Raw genomic sequence first — 20,749 nt, forward strand, 5'->3', positions numbered from 1 at the left:
GGAATCGCTTTATATAAACGGGTTAAAAATCTCCAATTGGATTCAATTAAAGTTCAATGATCGTATTCTCCCTTGACACCGTTTTTATTTACATGCTTCATATAGAATTATTACACATAGTTTATTTTTGTAACAGAAAACATACTGTTTTGTTATCGTTAGGTTGGTTAACCTGTACGTAGTGACGAAAATACGGCACGTATGTGAATGACAGCTGTCAGCATACTAGTAAATTATATTGATTCTGACGAGAATTGTAACATTTCATTACAAAAATATTAAAAACTATTCAATAAAGTGATGGTAAATCATAATTTATACACTAAATTATTTTAATTCAAACATCCAAATCATTTTGCAATTCCATACTAATTCAGAATAAATTTACTTAGTAACATTTCGTCACTACTGTTTTTGTTGGCAGGTTGGTTGCATTTGTTTTTTATTCGCGACTTCGCGTTCTATTTTTGTGTGTGACGGTTCCGTCTGGCGGAGAAGGATTTTATTTTGCGAATAATTTTGATGGTTTTCGTTTAGATCATCGAAATACCAGCAGAGAAGCTCCCGATTGCAGTAAAAAATCAAAATGCAGAACGGAGAGGGTACGCCGACAGCCGCGGACAACAGTAAGTTTCACATTTGTTATTAAAAATAATGGAATAACAATCATTATTCCACTGTTTTATTTACAAATTTAGAGAAAATTCTGATCGGAAAAGTCGGGGCTGCGTTGAAAAATTATTTTAAGGTATGAAACCGCGTGTATTTCGAAATACCCGCATGTAATCGATGATGAATACTGCGAAGTTTCTTCGGCGTTGTTAAAAAATAATGTGCATTTGCACTGTCTGATTGCAGTAGTAATTTCACTTGCGTTTGTGTGTTTCGTGCATCGATTACTGCGATTTGGGTTGTTTCCTCCGCTTGTAATTATTGATACTGTGGGTAGCTTAATTGGAGTGTGAAACATGACTCACATTCTTCTATTCTGCCCACCTCTTTTGTAAAAATGCAGTTGATTTATTAGGCAGAATGGCGCGGAGTTTATCGCACTACTTATTTGTCGCAATTACGATAATTCATGCCTACGAAAGTTACATGTAAAATATAATTATGAGCATGTATGGTAATTAATTATCACATTAATTGAAGTACCTTCACAGCTACATGAGGTCATAAAAGATTTTCTATTTGCATTGAATCATCAGTTTGAAGGTCTATGCAGTAGATTACCTCATTTTGTCAGTAGGATATAGAAGTATAGAATTATAATATAAAAATGTTCATGCAAAAAGTTTTTTACCTACCCACATATTGATATTAAGTAATATTTGTCTACTATGTAAGTGTGGGCGCTGCATAGGTCATGGTTGAATATTTATCAGTTTGTCAGCTTTCCTGATTATGTAGTTGTTATATCCGCCTGTATTTATATTACTTTATCTTTGTTGTTATGTTACCGATGTAAGTTTATGCATTTACTTATCTCGTATTCAACTGTGTCTGTTTTTGGTAATACGAGATAAAGTTGAAATTAAAACTATACAAGTTAGATACCTAGTCACTTATAGTAATATAAGAAATGCCCAACTTAATTATCTTCAGGCATGTATTTTATAAAAAACAGCATGAAAGTATATGTAATCAAATGATGTTCTTTTTAATTATTTGATATTTATGCCCACTGCATGCACATGTTATATCATGACTTGAATAGTTATACAGTATGTTATATCATAAGATTAGACTTGTTTGAATGAGTAATTAAATGTATGCACCAGTAATTCAAGAACTCAAAAAAATTATAGTTTCTTCACATCCGGGATGGGTATCTTAAAGTAAAGATAGAGTAAAATATGGCGTTGAAGTGTAATATTTATAATGGTTGTTAATTACAAATAGTGCTTACACTAATGTCCATAAAATTACTTTTAAAACCTGATCCTACCTTTTAAAATAATCATAAATATTATTCTAATAAGAGCATGTGACTTCATTTAGGAAAGTTATTTCAAGTGTAACAATGTACTATTTGACCCCTCTGTAAAAGTATTTCTGAACTTAGTGCAGCTGTTCTGCTCCTATAATATTATGTAGTGATAATGGTAATGCCAATACTTCAGATGTCCAAAAATTAAACATGATACAATTTTAGGTCAATAAAATCCGCATACCTGCATTTATAGTTATTGAACTACCCTCCAAAAAAAATATGAGGCTACCTTCCCATAGAAAGAAACTGAATTAAAGAATTCATTCACAGTATTTGTCAGTAGAAAGACTCATTTTGAATAAACACAGTATTATGTTTGTAGTTAAATAATGTAGGCATATGTACAGGTGTTGAATTACATGCATGTAATAGGTATTCACCTTGACTAATACCTAGTGATTTCTATACTATATTTACTTAAATATACAATGTGCAATCAAGCCCACTGTATGCTTAGCCTTATTTGGGATTATTTTTGGTCATACTCCGAAAATATACAGCATGTTTCGAAATCTTAAGGTTTAGAAATCGACTTGGAATAAAATTGTAAATGGCAGTTTTCGGGTAGTTGCGAAATAAATTACATGATTGGAAGTTTATTAGCTTTGAATATGGTCTAGTCTAGATGGACAGTCATTAAAAGGAAACCTTGGTTTTGTGCTCTCAGATATATTTCCCGAATGATATAAAGTTCGAACAGTCAGATTTTCGTCGTAGTATGCGGTTAGGTACTCGAAATGAAGTCATTCTTTACCAGCAACCGCGCGCTCTCACATTGACTATAGTGAGCTAGCACTAGCTTCCAATATTGATCGATGCCCTTGGTTTTCACTGCATATAGATACAGATCTTAACGCATTATCAAGTTAAAACGCTGAATTTCCGTAAGGATTTAGCTAAAACGTCCTTGCGAGAAAAGGACGAGTAAATAATATCGCTTATACTTCTTTGTACTGAAGTAACGCCGGCACCGGTACTGACCGGCGACTGTCTGTTTTGACTGAGTGTTTAGGTGACGCATCGAGATACGCGCGCTGAATTCAAATCACTAACTGTGTACTCTATTAGGCTTGCAATTCCGCATTCGCGCAGTACTTTGTGTATATCGTAAAGTGTATTTAACGTAGCGTCAATCATACAATTTTGTCATGTTATGAAACTTCCATAATCCTTATATTAAACAATATTCTGTGTCTGTTCTAATTTCTATGTTTAAGAAATGAACTTGTAGCTGAACTTGTACATTCATTATTAGTCTTTAATAATATATCTTCGCTGGTGGGCGTTTGTATTGCCTGATCGTAAACAGCGAGTAAAAACTGCATTTCCGTTCACGGAAGTTAACAGGTGGTCTTGGGCCAAACCTGCACCCACCCATAGCATCGGTTCTTGCTCATAAATCATCTATAACTATTCCTTCAAACGTTTCAATAGGAAATCCAAGTATCGTTGGTTTCTCCAAAATCTGCATAATAACTGGTGAATTGGAAAAAATGGTTTTGATCGTTCAAATGTAGGTACGTAGGCTCAATTTAAAACCATTCACTCGAAGATAGTACCTATATTTCTTAAAAAAACCTAGGTTTTTTTCTTTCTATATATTTTTTTATTATATTGTAAATATTAACATATTTCACTGGTTAATAAATAAACTTTATTCTATTGAAAAAAAAACTTGGTTTGTGTTATTTCAACATCAACAAATCACAGAATGTTGTTATCATAAAATTCGCGCGTCCCGGCAAGCGACGGTTTACGCACCGTATATAATGGAATAGCAACTGTTTTCACCGGTCGTTTACCTCGCTTTACATAGCTGTTTTATAAATATTATCCTACATTTTATAGGCTTTTCATATTGTAGTAATCGTGTTATTGGAATTTGATTCATCACGTTCTGATTCAAGTAAATGTTGGAAAAGATAATTTAGTCAAGTCGAGTAATTTTGTGGTGACTTTTCTTTAGCGTGAAAACAATCTTTCGATGTTATGATAGAATGCTTCTTTAATATTGGCATTTATAAAATTAAATGGATTTAGTGCAATTTATATACAAGATTTTGCACTATTGGTAGTATCGTATAAGGCTTGGTTTTGGCTCCCAAAATATATTTTGACATTACAAGCAAATTAGTTATTTAACTGCTAAAAATTTATAAATTCAAGATTAGTTTATTTGACATAGAATTTGAAATGGTACATTAAACTGTCGGCCTAATTAGGTATCTCGTCCCCATGTTGCGTTTACGTAGGCGTTTGATAGCAAGCACTATTGAGTATTGCAAGCCACTTTCCGTTGGGTGACGTAGAGATAATGTTCATTCACCTATTAGATATATTATAGGAATATAATGCTTTGTTACCTTCCTTATTTTTTGCAATAGATCAAAGAATAAATTATGTTAATGATAGTGCGATTTTAATAGTATTTTTTTGCTTGATAACTTCAGCTTATCGCAGTCAAATTCATCTATCTTAGCAGACAACAGAATACTTTTCAATGTTGCTACAAATACGACTTGAAGAAATATATTACGTAGACGCATCAATTGAATCTTCGCAAACTCTAATAAAGATAAAAATCATCTAACTTCCAGCCAAGAAAGCGGTGCCCGAGGAAGTGACGAAGCACTCGTTCCGGTTGAAGGTATGGCGCCACCTGGAGGCGAATGGCCTGGCAATGTTTCCTCGCCCGGTCTACAACCGGATCCCGAACTTCAAGGGCGCCCCCGAAGCAGCTGCCAAGCTGGCTGAGCTTGACATCTTCAAAAATGCTAACACTGTCAAAGTGAACCCTGATAAGCCGCAGGAGCCAGTAAGGTTAGTGTCAAATAGCAAGTAAGACTTGGTACTAGACTTCTTTAGCGAAAAAAAGTATGGTATAGATTTTTTTTATCCTCTGTTTGCATATTCTCTGATTGCCTTGTCATTCCAATGGTTTCTCCATGCGGAACAATTATTGTTAGAAAGACAAGTTTATAATTAGCGTAGGTTTGCAATGCAGGCAGCAGTGTCTCTTGATGATGATGTGGATGTGATGCTTGGGTGAAGCATGGTTCGGAATTCTTTATACTGCATAGATTAGGTGTAATTAATAACTTGGCAATCGTGAAATTATAACATGTTAATTTAAATACAAGGTACCTATGCTACATTTCCCTTTCATCACTTCTTTAAGAACATAGAGATATCTATACTTAAGTGTCTATTTAGCACTTCGTTGGTTGGCCCACTTCAATCCAATATTGTGTAGAGGGCGTCTAAACTGATATATAGAATAGCACTAAAATGGATAAGACTGCTAGCATAGAAAGAGAGGGAAGTGTTTGCCCTTGAAGAAAAGTGCAGCCTATTGCACCCCGCGGCGCCTCCGACAATGTTTTATTATGAAGTATTTAGCACCAAATTCGAACTTAAGATTCGATCTTGATTCATTACTTTATTTATTTTTGTCGATTGCTGAGACATGGCTGGCAACTAAACTTCATAGTAGGCAATATTTTTTTACATTTTAAAAGTCCGCCCCTGAAGATACTCTTGCCCAGCAGTGGGACAGCCATGGATTAAAAAAAAATAGAAAATATGGGTAGGTACTTAAGCAAGAACACTTTGATGATTTTCATTAACAAAACAATATTATTATAATCTCCCTTCATTGTGTTATGTTTACGCATATTTTGTTTGTAGATAAATTCGTTGGCTACAGCCGTGGCTAATAGTTTCGTTCGCGTTGTTTCTGTTGTGAAAGTTTCAGTAATAACGTGTTTCATGATCTTGAACGATAAATGGCGGGAAATCTGTTAACGCTAAATAAATCCGTGTAAATTTTACAAAGGAATTTTCCAATTGCGTTTTCATTGATATTTCAATGAAATTGTAATAAATCTTACGAAACAATTTATTTTGCTGCGTTACGAAACGAAATCGATTTAAATTAATAAGTGGTCAAGTTAACTACTGAATAAATAATGTAATCGACTATGAAGCCGTGTTTTAATTCTTAGAGTTTGACTATTTACGTGGTACGATGAGACACCTCTATGCTCTAATCTAATTTTAGCCCCGTATTATACGAGTTCTGGAATGTGTCCCGTGTACGCTCGCGCTCGAAAACGACATAAGATAGAAGGTATCGTGGATATTCGCGATTCTGAACCGTGAGCCGTCAATCAAGCAGCGGCGTGGAACGTAAAAACTGCACGAAAGGATGATATAAGAGCGAATTCGTTTCAATCTGAACTATGCCTCTAGAATCTTTTGGAATATTGTTTAAATAATCTTCAACGTAGAATTTGTGGAACAATACGTTTAGAGAAACTTCTTAATCAGAATTTCTCATACTCATCAATTTTGCAGGCAGTATATTTTTGAAGGCAAATACTTTTATTGATTCGATATGTTTCTACCTTACAGTTTTGGATATTTTACATGTTGAATCCCATACAATATTCGTCATGTAGACGTGTCTTGCTTTAGTACTATATTTGCATTTAGGTTATGGCGACATAAAAGATGTCATCGACCCTTTCATAGACAAACTTTACCGCTTTAAGGTGGTAATTTCTTCAATAGTTCACACACTGAAAAAGGCATAGCCCTCTAGATTAAGATTGAATAGATTGAATTGCCGCTATTTTAAATACGTGCATTATGCACGTATTTAAAATAGCGGCAAAGTGGAATAAAATTAAGTACTTTCTAACTCAAAACTATTTATTAATCTGTGGTTTGCCTGTAATGGTGTAACTAAGTACAATAAATGATCTGTGGCCATTGTAATTTTTTTAATGAATTATTCTCGTCTCTTTAGAAAGAGGGAGGGAAAATCTGTATCAATAAGCGCAGTAGGAATCTAGCAAAATAATAAAATTACTGTCTCTAAATAAGTCGACAGAAAATATCTTGTTAATAACAGTCTGTCTTTGCTATTAATCATGCAATAGTACTATAATTCGCAGTTGTTTAGCTCGCAACGTTTCATGCGTAACAACTAACGTATGCGTATAATTCTAACATTGCTATTAAACATCATAATACCACTTTCTTTCGTTAAAATTCATTTTTTTCTAACAGTTAGTAACTTTCTGAACTGTGCGAATTCTATGCGTCTTAGAAATATTTGGTATAAAATCTGGTGTGGTTTGTTTGTAACATAAAGCACCGATAACTTATCTCTTTAAGTACATATTTATTAGAGACTCTTGTAACTAATTTCAGCAAGTACATAAAAAGAATAAATTTAATTCCAGTTAATTAATTTTTGACGGAAATCGGGGAGGTCTATGCGCAGCGGACGGACACAAGAAAGGCTGAAAATAGACTTAATAACTAATATAGCAGTGATAGACAACGGTCCAGCATTTAAAACATTTCAAAAGTCATGATTTATCGCATTCATTTTCTATATCCGAAAGTAGCTTAGATATTCGATGAAAAATTTCGTACCGGCACAATACCGTAAATGCATGAAACGGTTGTAAGCAAACGGGCTAGCCACCGCGCTGTCTAAGTGCAATCATTACGCAACCCGTTGCTGATGGCTTGGGTAACGCATTCCATATTGAATGTTTTATAACTTTCTGCTCATTACATAAATGTACGCTGAAAATGTGGAGTGAATCTGATATTTAATGCATAATGAGTTTCTGTGTTAGTGCATTGCTGTGAACGTAAAAAAATATTACTCGCGGTTCTAAGTGAAAGTAGTTGTAGCAAAAACATTTCAAATTATTACATTTATCCTCAAAAGATTGTAAAAAGATATATTTAAATAACAGTTTGTAGTAAGCCAAGAAAAAAAATCAACATTGAGTCATTCTCAAAAAGCTGAAATCAAATATTTTGTAGAAAGATTAAATGCTAAAAGATATTTCCGTCACTATCGCTAACTGAAGTAGGTAGGTAATTAATAAAGTTCCGGGAATCGTTAAAGATACTCTTTGTTTGATCTTGATATCTCATATCAAGTGTGGCTCATCATGTTTACCATAAATGACCGTTTAATCGCCGAGATAACTGGCAAAGTTATTTCATGGAACACAATTAATGTAACGATGAAGATGTTTTCTAAAACGAACATATTTATGGAGAGTATGCACAGTCCCCAACCCGCACTTGGCTACTCAAGGCCTTACCTCTCCCTCGTTTGGGAGACGACCCTTGCCCAGCAGTGGGACAGCAATGGTTTAAAAAAAAACTTAGTTCTTAAAACATAAATATGGATAATTTTGTTAATCATAATATGGTCTATAAACGATCCATTGAATGTGTGCCGATGTCTATCAAATTACTAGAATGACTGGTGTATTATCTTGATTTTTATCGAATTTCCTGTTGTAATAAAAACTTCTATTTATAAGTGTTACTTAATATTTTGAAAGTATAATTACTTCACCTGTACCATGTCTATTACTGACTACAGATTACAATGTTTGACATCGAGTCAGGCCAAGGGTTTATCAGTAGCAACCACGAGTTCAGTGACGAGTGCGATAACTGTAATAGTTTCCCTATAAGGAAGTCTTTTTTATATACATTGAATTTTACATTCTTGAGCAAAAGCCTTCCTTCTATTCTCTCAACACTCCCTATACGTTTCCTTCAATCGCAAATACCTTTATAAGTAAAATCGATATAAATAAAAATAATCACGCATACGCGCATAACCTTTGAACAACTAAATTTAATTAGATTAATATTTTAAACATGGTCGTAACTGTCAGGGTAAGATTTGGGATCGATGGGATTAAAATTCCCACGGGAATGGAATCAATGAGACAAAATTTTACTATACGCAGACGAATTCGGGCCAGTCGGCTAGTAAGTGATAAATAAATGTTTGGTGTTTGGTACAGTCGTCCAAAATCTATCAATTCCTACAGCTGACCTATGTTGTCAGTCTGCTTGCGTTTTCTTTGTAGCCATTGTATTGCGATACGTCACTTTGAGCGTGTCACGACTTATTGCCTTCGGTTGACCACTGCCTTACGGTACAAATGTTAATATTTTATTACACTTTATCCTGTTATTAGAGATTAAAGATTAAGTCCCATCAATTATTATTGAGGAGCTCGGCTTAGTCACAGCCGGCCAGCACGCATCGATCTCCGAGGTTAATCTACGCGTGCCGAGCTTGTTCTGTGGATGGGTGACCATATTATACTCAGTTCCTTCGTGTTTCGGAAAGTACGTTAAATTGTGGGTCTTGGCTGTAATTTTCAAAGATGTACCTATATGACCGTCAATTCATAGTTCAGGAGTTATCATTTTTAAAAAGAAGTTACCTACTTTAAAATAATATCGATTTTGTTTTGCATTGTTATTGTTGATTTTGATTTGTTAGACTTATTCCATTAAACAAGGAGATGATAAAGTTGATACAGATTTATTGGAGAGAGATATTTAGATCGTTACTTTTTCTATCGTCTTATAATATTTTCTGCTTATATTTTCTAGTAAGTTGTTTACATGCACAATCAGTTAATTTGTCATATCCTACGATTGCCTTATCAGTACCACACATAATCGTAAATATGAATTAGTTTTGTTGATAAACATGTTGCATTATTATTAATAGCACGTTGTTGTGAATATAAAAATACTATTATTCTGCAATAAAATTTATTTAAAACCACAAACGTCTTTACGTTAAAGGTCTGATTGTCGTTAAACTTTAAGGCATATTTGCACGTCACTCGATTTCGTTGCCTCAAACTGTAGTTATCTTTAAAAACAATACTGAAGTCAAAACAACAGAATTATCGAAATAATCTTTATACAGCCAGTTATAGTGAATTCTTAATGTATTTCTTATCACTTTTTACCCGGAGACTACTATCTTTTATTAATTAAGCGGTTTAGAAAACACTAGTTCTTGGAGAAATTTAGAAACCCAATAATTTTATTCCATTACCCCGGTTTCTGAGGCACATTTAGCGGTAGTTTATCTATTCTAAACTGTCATGTTTATATGAGCTTAAATGCTATTGAATATATAAACTACTGCTAAATGTATGTATTTATTGAGGGCATGCAAAAGTCCCCAACCGGCACTTGGCCAGCGTCGTGGACTCAACGCCTGATCCCTCCCCCTCGTTTGGGAGGAGACTCTTGCCCTGCAGTGGGACACTAATGGTTTAAAAAAATGTATGTATCTCAGAAACTAAGGGGTAAGATTTCTAAAATACACCAACTATGTTTTTGGGAATCTCTTTACTACAAGCTAAAGAGCATGCAATCCAAAGATATAATCACGCGTGTAAACAATTTATTCAAGTTCAAAGGCCAAGTTTATCTCTTATAAGCGCCATAGTAAACAGATAACTCAATTTGTGTGCGCTTAAGGTATCGTCATGATTTAAACCAGAACATGAGGTTCAAAAGTTAAAGAACGGCAGTCTTGTGTCAAAAAATTTCCCGAGGTAAAATGTATTCTGTGTGTTAATCCAGGTTATATTGAAGTGCGTAAATTTCATACAATCCGCCCGGTAATTTTTTCGTGAAAGAGTAACATACATTTATCCATCCTCACCAACTTTCGCATTTATAATATAAGTAGGATTAAAAAGATAGTAAGCTAAGCTAAGCTACCTCTAGTTTAACCGATTCATGGCCAATGACTCAACAGTTGAGTCATTAAAAATCCTTTAGGAAGGCCGATGGCTCAATTGGTGAGTCAAACCAAAATTGTATAAAAACGGATATTAAAAAAAAAAAACACTTAAACTACCATTTTTCAGATCTCATTAAACATTTCCGTGAATATCAGACCTGGCCCTTCAATTTAGAGAATATTTTTATTAGTCAGGTGTCATAAACCTTTTGTATAACTGCATTTTCATTCATATGGAAACTATTTTTTTTTCTTTTATTATCTTCGTCTTCATCAGAGTCCAAAATTTCTTCAATGCTAGTATCTGAACTGTTGTTAGAAACTACATTGCAACTATTACGAGATTGAGTGAATGGACGCTTCTTTGGTACACTTTTTTGTAAAATCGATTGACTACAGCTTGGAAAACCTTGATTTTCTTTATCTTCAATTTGTTGATCATGGAAATCAGTAAACATTGCCTGGCTACATTCAGTAAAATCGTCGTAGTCCTGATTATCTACAAATAATATTACAATAATAAATAATGATTGAATACTACTAAAATGTTTACTACCTCTGCAATATTTCATTAAAACCAACAAATACTACCTTGAAACGCCATATTAACTTTTATTATCCACAAATTCGAATAGGAGAACACAGTAACACGTTTCTGGTTGTCAGACTGGCTCGAATGATGGCGAAAAGCATTAAATCATTACAAGGAGCCAATGACTCATCAGTTGAGTCATCCTTCAGGGAGGCCGATGGCTCAAATGGTGAGCCACCGACCAATGAATGGGGCCTGGCTGAAATGTTCACCAAAATGAAGGTGGCAATGAATCGGTTAAGACTGAGAGAAGAGCGAGCAGAAAGCGTTATACAGCTCTTTTGAATGATATAATAATTATGAAATTCTTTTGCCGTCTTTCAGTAAATTAATTGCAGCAGTTAACCGACAAAGCGTAACAGTTATTTATTTACTTTCGCATTTGTCATATTGTAGGTGACTTACATACATAATATTTATCACGTTTGTTATACCCGAAGTTGTACGAAATACGTTTTGCCATTAGCAAATTTAGTCATATGTAATAGGGGGTGTACCTATTGCAATTTACCGGACAAGTTACCAAACTCGTGGTTACTATTAAAAAAAATAATATACTAATTTATATATTTTTTTTTAAATACCCATAGGACTTTGCTTGAACCGGGAATCGAACCCGAAACACTCATGTTCAGCATTCGGATGCACTACCGATCACAGAAGAAATCATTTAATTGATAGGACACGAAGCCCATTCTTCGAGGAGAAAACAAAATGTTTTGTGGTCCTATATTCTTTAATTCTTTGCTCTCAGGGTACTATGCCTGGAGCAACAAAAGACCCTGTACGTGCCAGTGCCGCGGCTGCAGAAAGGGTTCCTCAACCGCTTGGAGCTGCCCGAAGGAGAGACTGGCCCCGCTGCCATCAGAAAGGCAGTCTCGCGCAACGGAATGGAAAACTATGGCAAACCTATTGGTAAGAAAGGAGAATGGGCAAAATAGTATGGAGCCTGGGCGATCCGCGGCCAAACTTGATTTTTTGTTTTTTTAATGTAGTTTAGTCCTATAATTACCGTGTAGAAGTTTTATTGCCGCGACGCACTTATATGACGAACAAAATACATTTTTGTTTTTGAGCACTTTTAATGGTATAAAAACATATTTTTGGCTTATATTCGGAGATTAAATAAAAAGTACTATTTATATTATTGCATACAAATGTAGACATTATTAATATTCGAACAATCATAACATGTAAATATATAATAACATGTAAATATATAAATATCGTAACAAATAAACATCTTGCTCTTCTATAATATATTCACTGAGACGACTTTTATCTGTCTTGAATGCTCAGCTTAAAAACGAGGCGTTCATAGCCAGTGGCGCTCACTGGTCGGTAAACGATCTGTTGGTTAAGCAACCGTTGGCGCGGTCATTCTATAGATGGGTGACCGCATTGTGGTATTTGAACTGAGCTTCTCCGTGCTTCCGAGGGCACGTAAAAAGTCGGTCCTGGTTGTTGTCATCTAAGATAACATTCGGGCGGCTTGAACAACTTTGAAACTAGGTGAACTATATGATAGATAGATACGAGTTACGATTATTGTTCATTTTGATGGCATTGCAATCGTTATAAGAAGATGTAACGTTATTACACAACATTAAATGCATTACAGACACGAAATAATTGTATTTGTTCTATGAAATTCCATTATATTTACATGTCAATATATTGTTTCCTGAAAGGATTGCAGCGAAACGTTCTTAGTAAAAGTTGTTCCTAGTTATCATTACTTTAATTTGACACTACTTTCATTAATGGCCGCCGACCGCCCAGGAGTGCCCATTCTCCTTTGTAGACTAGAAACCTGTATGAAAGTTGCAACTGTATAAAATGTGTAGTTTCTAGGTATTAAAGATTTGTCTGGGCATATCTAACCTGGTAGTTGAAATGAGTTCTCGTTTAGTAAGAGTCTTAATAAGTTTTTTTCAGCTAGATGTGGGTAGAACAAAAAAATAACAACTGAAATAGAATCAAAAGTAAAATTGTAATTTTTTTTCGGTATGTTTTCTTGCATAAATGTGTTTATTGTGTATTCCCTTATTTGTTGAGTCGTACTTCAAATGACAAAATAATCGTTTTAGTAGACACTAACCAGACGATTGTCGCTCCACACAGACAAATATTCAACCTTATCTAAAGATTAAGTAGTTATGATAATAATGAAGTAAGATTAAACTCAGAAGCACGCGGATGCCTGAATAAACTAGATTTTAATGAAGGTCAAACAATGGACTATTTTTCCTTAACATTTTTTGTGAATGAATCAGTGTTGATAAACAAGATTCGACCTTGTGTTGTGTAAAAAGTTATTGTTAAAGTCTACAATTGAATCATAGTTGTTTTGTACACCCTGTGATCTACCAACTGATAATATTATGCGTGATGGATTATATCACTCTCTAAATTAGTTCCTACTGCGACTTTTAAGTATCTGAATATTTTTAGATTAGATTTAAAACAAATGGCATGTTATTTCTTCATCTTAAAGCAACATAATATTTATGGGAAGAATACATTTTAATTTATTTTCTATTGCATTGCTTCAACTTTGAAATGGCGCAAAAATACTTTGTTGTGCGCTTCTTTATAATATTCACTTATACAAAACTTCTACGCATTATTTACTCGTACATTGGTTTTACCTTGTACTATGTTACAATATTACTTAACCGCGTGGGAAGTCTCTAGTCAACAAGTTTTTCTAAAGGCCGAAATGTGCTTATATTAATATTGACTTGATGACTACAATGTGCTGTTTATTTTGTCATCAGGCATAGAAGATACCGTTTCGCTAGACTTGGTCGTCATGGGATCTGTGGCCGTCTCTAAGGAAGGATATCGCATTGGCAAAGGAAGAGGTAAGTCAACACATAGATTTGCAGTGCGCAATCTATCTTGACCGACTTGAAGTTAGGCATAATAGCAGGTCACGCCTGTAACATCACCATTTAGTTCCAAAAATTGACATCTACGCAGATTAATTAATTATTTATTAATTACCTATCTATTATTAATATTGCTAACTTCAAGCCCGCCGACAGAAATTGCGCGTATTGTACTTTATACTTTTTTTGAGGTGCTGGGGATTTTATTTGTGTATATTTTGGCATGATTACGATACGTGCGTACGTGTAGACGTGCACGTGCAAAGATATGACTTTATGGACTCATTGGACTCGTACGCGATGTAAACTTTAGGTGTAGAAACAATTGTACTATACTCATCGTATAAATACAAATTATTATATGTTGAATCTTTTAACGCTTTAGAATAAGTAAGAATATTCAGGCTCTTCTTATTTATTCAGAAAAATAAAACCTGAATAGAATATTGATCGTCTATCATACGAACAGTTTTATTCGACACTAAATTACACAAATACTAGAATCCAGTTCGTAAATATATCAAATCATATATTGATTCAGCAAAACAAAGAAATCGTTCACAAATGTAAACATTGTGCTACCATAGTTTTTGTATGACCGTATCATAATGTTTATGGCCGTACGAAATCTGTTAGTCTCGGTCAACACTGACCTGCATAATCTGAATTACAATACGCTAGCTCACGTTTAATTGATCGTTAAAATTCTTCTATGATTTATGTTCGAATCAAGACTATATCTTGTGGTCGATATATTTTTTTTGCTACGTATTCGTGTGTGAACGCTAAGTAAACATTCCTTGTATCGATTTATAAAAAAAGTCTGATCGAAGTTCAGCAGTTATAAAATGTCATTTATATGTTATAGACCACTCTTAATTTGAAGTTTAATTTTATTCAAGTGAGAGTATATTTCAGCAAGATTTACATTTTAGTGATGTTTAAAACACCATAGCCATACGAGTGGTGTAGATAATACGAGTGTTGTCTAATGATTTGTGTAATTTCTAGGCTATGGCGATCTGGAGTTCGGTCTTATGATGCACATGAAGGCGATCAAGCCCAATACTGTAGTCGCTACTACGGTACATGATTGTCAGGTACGTTACCTAATATTCTCGTATTATGCAGGCCATAGAATGAAATATAGTCTACCTAGTTAAATTCTAAAGGCTATACAGATGCAATTATGAGATCTGAAAAGAAGTCCGCATTGGCCAATCTGTAATTCATTTTTGGCAACTGCTTCCTCATAAATTAATCTACATTTCTGTCAAACCTGCAGCCAAAAGAGTGCATTGCTTTTTATATTCACTAGAAAAGAATAATAAAAGGCGTATAACGTACTTGTATTTATCAAATCGAATCACTATTTATTTTTTGTTAACACTTTTTTTCTTCATTCAGGTGTTCGACACACTGCCGGCCGAGTTGTTTGGACCACACGATGTGCCCATTGACATCATTGTCACACCAACCCAGGTACGTACTTATTTCAATAAATAAACACATGAAACAGGATTATCTACATTATATTGTTATGCAAAGAATAAATTACGCGTGTCCAATTTGGTGCACTCAATCGTTGAATCAGTCAGGCATTCCTTCAAATTTACACGTCCTTGCGTAATTTGGAATTGCATTGTGTTAAATTAGGCTGCGTGTTAGTAATTTATACTCAGTACAAAAATTTTGAACGGTTTTAGACGAGCGTCTTATAATGCCGTAAAGTTGTTGGTACCTAGCGCATAAAATCGTGAACGCGCGCGCAACTTTACCTACACCTAACTTGTGCTGACGTGCTTTTAAGCTCGTAAAAATACATGATATTACTTAACGCGCATCTGTGCGAGCGAAGACGTCGGAATACGCAGCGCGAAGATATTGACACAACAAAAAAATAAGCTTGTCTGAAATCGTTTCTTCGCGATAGAAACAAATTATATATTGCGCGTCCTAGATATTGAATACCATTGAATATCAAAAAGATTAAGGAATTAGATTCTTTGCATTTTACGGATAAACTAAATTGTTATTTTTTTTGTATAGGTGATATCTACACAGCGCATGAGTCAACGGCCGGCCGGCATTCTGTGGCACTTGTTGTCCAATAGGCGTCTTGAACTGATGCCCATACTCGGCCAGCTCAGGGAGATTGAAATGCTGTGAGTAGACTATCTTTAAGCTTGAATAATTATAAACACATCATATTTTTAACACTTTATAATTATGGGCATCAAGCTGCTAAAGTCGAAAATATTTGCCTACAATTTGTACGTTTGCAAATGCCTCCGTTGCACAAAAATATTTCTCTTAATTAGTGCAAAAGTTGACTAAATGTAAAAGACATGTTATCTGAATAATAAACTAATTTAATGTCGGATAGGTTTTTATCGTTTCGTAACATATTAAATTGTATGTTGTTGTCAGTGCGGGTCGCGCGTGCACGCTGAAGGAGGTGGACACGGACGTGGAGGAGCGCGCGGCGCAGAGACCGCGCCGGCTGCGGCGCCGCACGCGCTCGCACAAGAGCCAGAGCGAGGGAGAGGTCAGTACCCTTTATATTCTTAAACCATACTATCCGATAATTCTGCAGGGGTATAAACTCGTCCACCGGTTTCTACCCTAAACTACACACAATAAATGCTAAAGTTCGACGACAACGTCAAAATAGTCTATGAAAACGTAGGCAAGGCGACTTGAACATATAAGTGGTTGGTAGCAAAAATATCTGAAGATAGTTGTATAGTTTACTTTTCTTGCATCGTGTCACGTTTACTCGCAGTATGTATGAGGAATGTGGCTTTCATAAAACGACGTATTATTTCCGAATCTAATAGTTAATTCCAAAGATAATAACGTTCAATAAATATGACCGGATCGTTTAGAAACGAAAAGTTCAGTGCATGCGATCAGTTACCCTTATTATTTTGATTTGAATTTAACAAGCTGCGCTCAAAATTAGGACACACGCGCATTATCTGAGATGATTTTTATCAAGGTTCTTTATTTCTCGTTAAATTTACGCAACGTTAAATTGTTACCAATTTGTAAATGTAGATTGTTAACAAACCTCCAATATGCAGCACGGGTAAAGAGTGTGTGTTTCTCAGGGCAACACGACGGAGGGCGAGGACGGCAAGGGCGGCGGCAAGGCGCGGCGCGGCGCGCGGCGGCGCAACTCGCACAAGTCGGCCAGCAAGGACAAGGACGCCAAGGACGACAAGCCGCGCCGCCCCAAGCGACAGCGCCCCGACATCGACTTCTCCGTCAAGGTAGTACACCACACCTCCGACATTTTATCACTAAGGCCTTTGACCACTTATCATGAATGCTAACTATCCGTTTACTCGTGAAATCATGACGTCTAAAACATTTATTTCATTGAAGAGATTACATTCCATTGTTAAAATGAACTGCTATTTTAACTCAGACGTATAGTCAAATTTCTTTGAGATACATAAAAAATTATAGGTAAGAAAATTATTGGACACGATAAAATTTATCGCCTAAACGATTGGCGACTGCTTAGCGATTAAAATGAATAAATACTATTGTAACCATAATTTATTTTTTGTAACACAGATTTCAAACATCAGTCCCAACACGAGAGTACGTGACTTGAAGCAGGCGCTTTCTGAACGCGGAGTCAAACCACAGAATATGGTGTGGAAGGTAAGTTGCCTCCACTTCAATCAGTTTTTCGTAATTTCGACTCTTCAAGTTACGGTGGTCTAAATATGATCAATTTTTTCAGGGATTCCGTGGTTTCTGTTATCTTCACTTCTTCAAGCCTAGTCCTCAGAAGGTGAGTGATTTGTTTTTATTGATTTGTTTGTCCCGATAAAAAGCATGGGATTATAATGTAAAAATCTTTTTTAATTTAACACACATTTTATGAATACGTTACGTTATATAAATAATGTTTTTTGGAGATAAAAGAATTGCATTGCAATGTGACGACCACGATTTCAGTGCTATAGTAGTGGAACACGATTCAATGCATTATTTCTTACACGCGGCGCGGTTGGGGGTAAGCGTGCCCGCGTGACCACTACGGACGCTACAATAAGATTTCATATGTTTAAGTACGTCGCGCCGCGTCCGCGTCCGCACCTGCGTGTTTAGTCTGGCTAAGCCTTTAGGCACGTGATTTTCTAAAGGACCTTTTTATTTCTGCAGCGTCATTTTTAATTTAATTTCTTGTTACTTTATTAGCGCGAACAGATGCGCATGTCATATGAATGATTAGTTATAATATGATGTATGTGTGTGGCAGGGCGAGGGCGACAGCGGGGCCAGCGTGAGCCAGGAGAGCGTGCTGGCGGCGCTGGCGCAGATGTCGCTGGGCGGCAGCGGCGGCGCGGCGCCGGGCGACGAGCCGCGCGACGACAAGCCGCGCCTGCTGTGCGTCGAGCCCGCGCCGCCGCGCCACGCCGTCGCCGCGCCCGAGGTACGTGCTCCCTTCCACCCTACTGGCAGATCCATTGTAATGGAATAAATTGTAAAATATAACTTAATTTTGCCAGTCCGTATAGAGAAGTAAATCTAAAAAAAATTAGCTGCAAAATTCAGAACTTCTGACATTGGCTACGACTGTAAATGACGCCTACTGCTGCGACAGCCGGCAACGTATCGTACACATTGGTTCCCTTTCGACTTGAAAGTTGAGCGGCGTTTCGGTATTCGGCCGTTAGTGATTTAAAATATTTTGTTCTAGGTCCACTGACTTCAAAAGGCGATCACCGGCGCATAAAAATATCGTTCGATATTTTGTTAACGACTACCTTATAATTATTTCTAAAACACGCATATATACGTTGCTCGCTTGGTTGCACACGGACTGACGGGTTCCGTCGCATTCCGACACTAATTTCTTTAACGTTAAGGTAGATTTTTCTTTGCGCCGGCCCGTGATTTACGCGACGCGATCTTACTGCATATCGAATCACATTCTTGGTACATCCATACACTATGGGGAATTAGCCGCAGTGTATTTAATGGAATGTATTCTTTTGATTTCTAGTTTCTAGTTACTACTACAAAATTGTTACTGTAATGATATGTTGTTTGTTGAACTTTGATCTTTGTAGTGCTTAGTTCTGGTGATACGGTGTGCAGTGAGTCGCGACGCCTCTTAACCGAAGCAGAAGCGAGATGGTTCGATTTTAGTTTGTCGATAGTTCGGACATGTGTTCGCTCTATGGTTTTTATTTGTTATTTGTTTGGGGCCGGCGTTAGAGTGAGCTATATTTATACACTTAACGAAATCTTTATGAATGTTTTAGTTGTTCTCTAGTCTAAAGTTAAAGTTAGCATGTAAAACAATCGTCGTGTCTGTGAAGTGTTTACGATTCCTCGTTTCTCAATGCAGATACATTTTAAGCATTCTTCCATAATTATATTACGAGAAAAGAAGCTATTTTAGTATATAGTATAGATTGAACTAAAACTAAAAGTTTATATTTAATATTGTAAGGTGCTTGTAAGAACGGAAGCCCAAACTTTGTTTAGAAATTAGTTTGAAAGGATTTGATTAGTGTTAAGAGTATTTATTTTAATGCGAATTTTGGGGCTCCGTTTTTATTGTTGTATATTTGTGCCAACTTTGTATCCAACTTGTCATTCAAATTATCGCGTTTTAAGGCTCGTAGTGTGCGGCGATTAGAGTCGCGTTTTGTCCGAAAATCTCTTAATACTTGTATAACATATCGAGTGAACGTAAGTTGGTATAAATATTTTGAACCCTCGTATGTGGATGTCAAAGTTACTTTTTCAGTATTAGGTTACACATAATTTAAGACTTGAAAAGTAATATATAATTGACATAATAAGATATATTTAAAATATTCTATTAGAGTTAGCGAACTAGAAGTTCGCACAGCATTGGTCTCTTTTAGCGTAAAGATGTGTATTTTATATAGAAAAGAAGAGTTTTTATTGATGTATTTTTCGAAATTTTTAGTTTGTATCGGGTTGCATAATAAAAGGCTTTGTCGTTTACATTTGAAAGGCATTTCTCGTAACTAGTACACTCGCACACAGTAGTGTTGTGCCTTTACGTTATTGTTATTACTCACTTTGCAATTTTAAGCACTATAAAATATATATTTATGTATATAAATTGTTAACACATGCTATTTACTAGTTTATTTTGTAATTTTATAACGTTGGGTAGCAAGCATGGACGAGCGTTTTTGTTTTGTATTTTTTTTAATAAATTTATTAAACACTTTATTTTTTGCTTTTTATTTTGTTGGCAACGTATTGTTTCTTATTTTGATATTCTTAACGAAGTACCTAGAAGTGTGATACGAACGCAAATTCTATTAGGTAATAGTTATTTACATTTGAACTTTAATGTTGTGATTGTACTTTAAAATTTTGCCGTTTAGAGGTTGAGGGTAAATTAAATTCTATTTTTCTAGCCGAATAATGCGTTATTTATTTCGACATCACCTTTTATCCTATCGTTCGACTGTTTTACCTATTAATACATCGTTTTGACACCTGCTGAATGCAGCAGACACGTCATAACAAAATATAAACTTACCATAAAAAAAATCTTATTCATAAAAATATACGAAGTTATGAAAGGCATATAAAGAGGTTTTGTTTCTTTCACTCCTTAACGAAATGAGAGATAGAAAACATATAAA

General features: G+C 35.4%; 1 protein-coding gene across 1 annotated transcript; it reads left to right on the plus strand.

Moving 5' to 3' along the window:
• Positions 1 to 438: 438 nt before the first annotated feature.
• lost (methenyltetrahydrofolate synthase domain-containing protein lost) lies at positions 439 to 20,327 on the plus strand. The gene is made up of 13 exons (XM_076130251.1): positions 439 to 626; positions 4,591 to 4,813; positions 11,951 to 12,111; positions 13,977 to 14,063; positions 15,102 to 15,190; positions 15,498 to 15,572; positions 16,140 to 16,255; positions 16,521 to 16,638; positions 17,204 to 17,365; positions 17,676 to 17,765; positions 17,848 to 17,898; positions 18,370 to 18,543; positions 18,811 to 20,327. Exons 1-13 carry the CDS (start codon positions 587 to 589, stop codon positions 18,817 to 18,819), a joined length of 1,395 nt encoding a protein of 464 aa, XP_075986366.1. The 5' UTR covers positions 439 to 586; the 3' UTR covers positions 18,820 to 20,327.
• The last annotated feature ends 422 nt before the right edge of the window (positions 20,328 to 20,749 follow it).

This window comes from Anticarsia gemmatalis, chromosome 24 (assembly GCF_050436995.1).
Source record: "Anticarsia gemmatalis isolate Benzon Research Colony breed Stoneville strain chromosome 24, ilAntGemm2 primary, whole genome shotgun sequence".
Lineage (NCBI taxonomy): Eukaryota > Metazoa > Arthropoda > Insecta > Lepidoptera > Erebidae > Anticarsia > Anticarsia gemmatalis.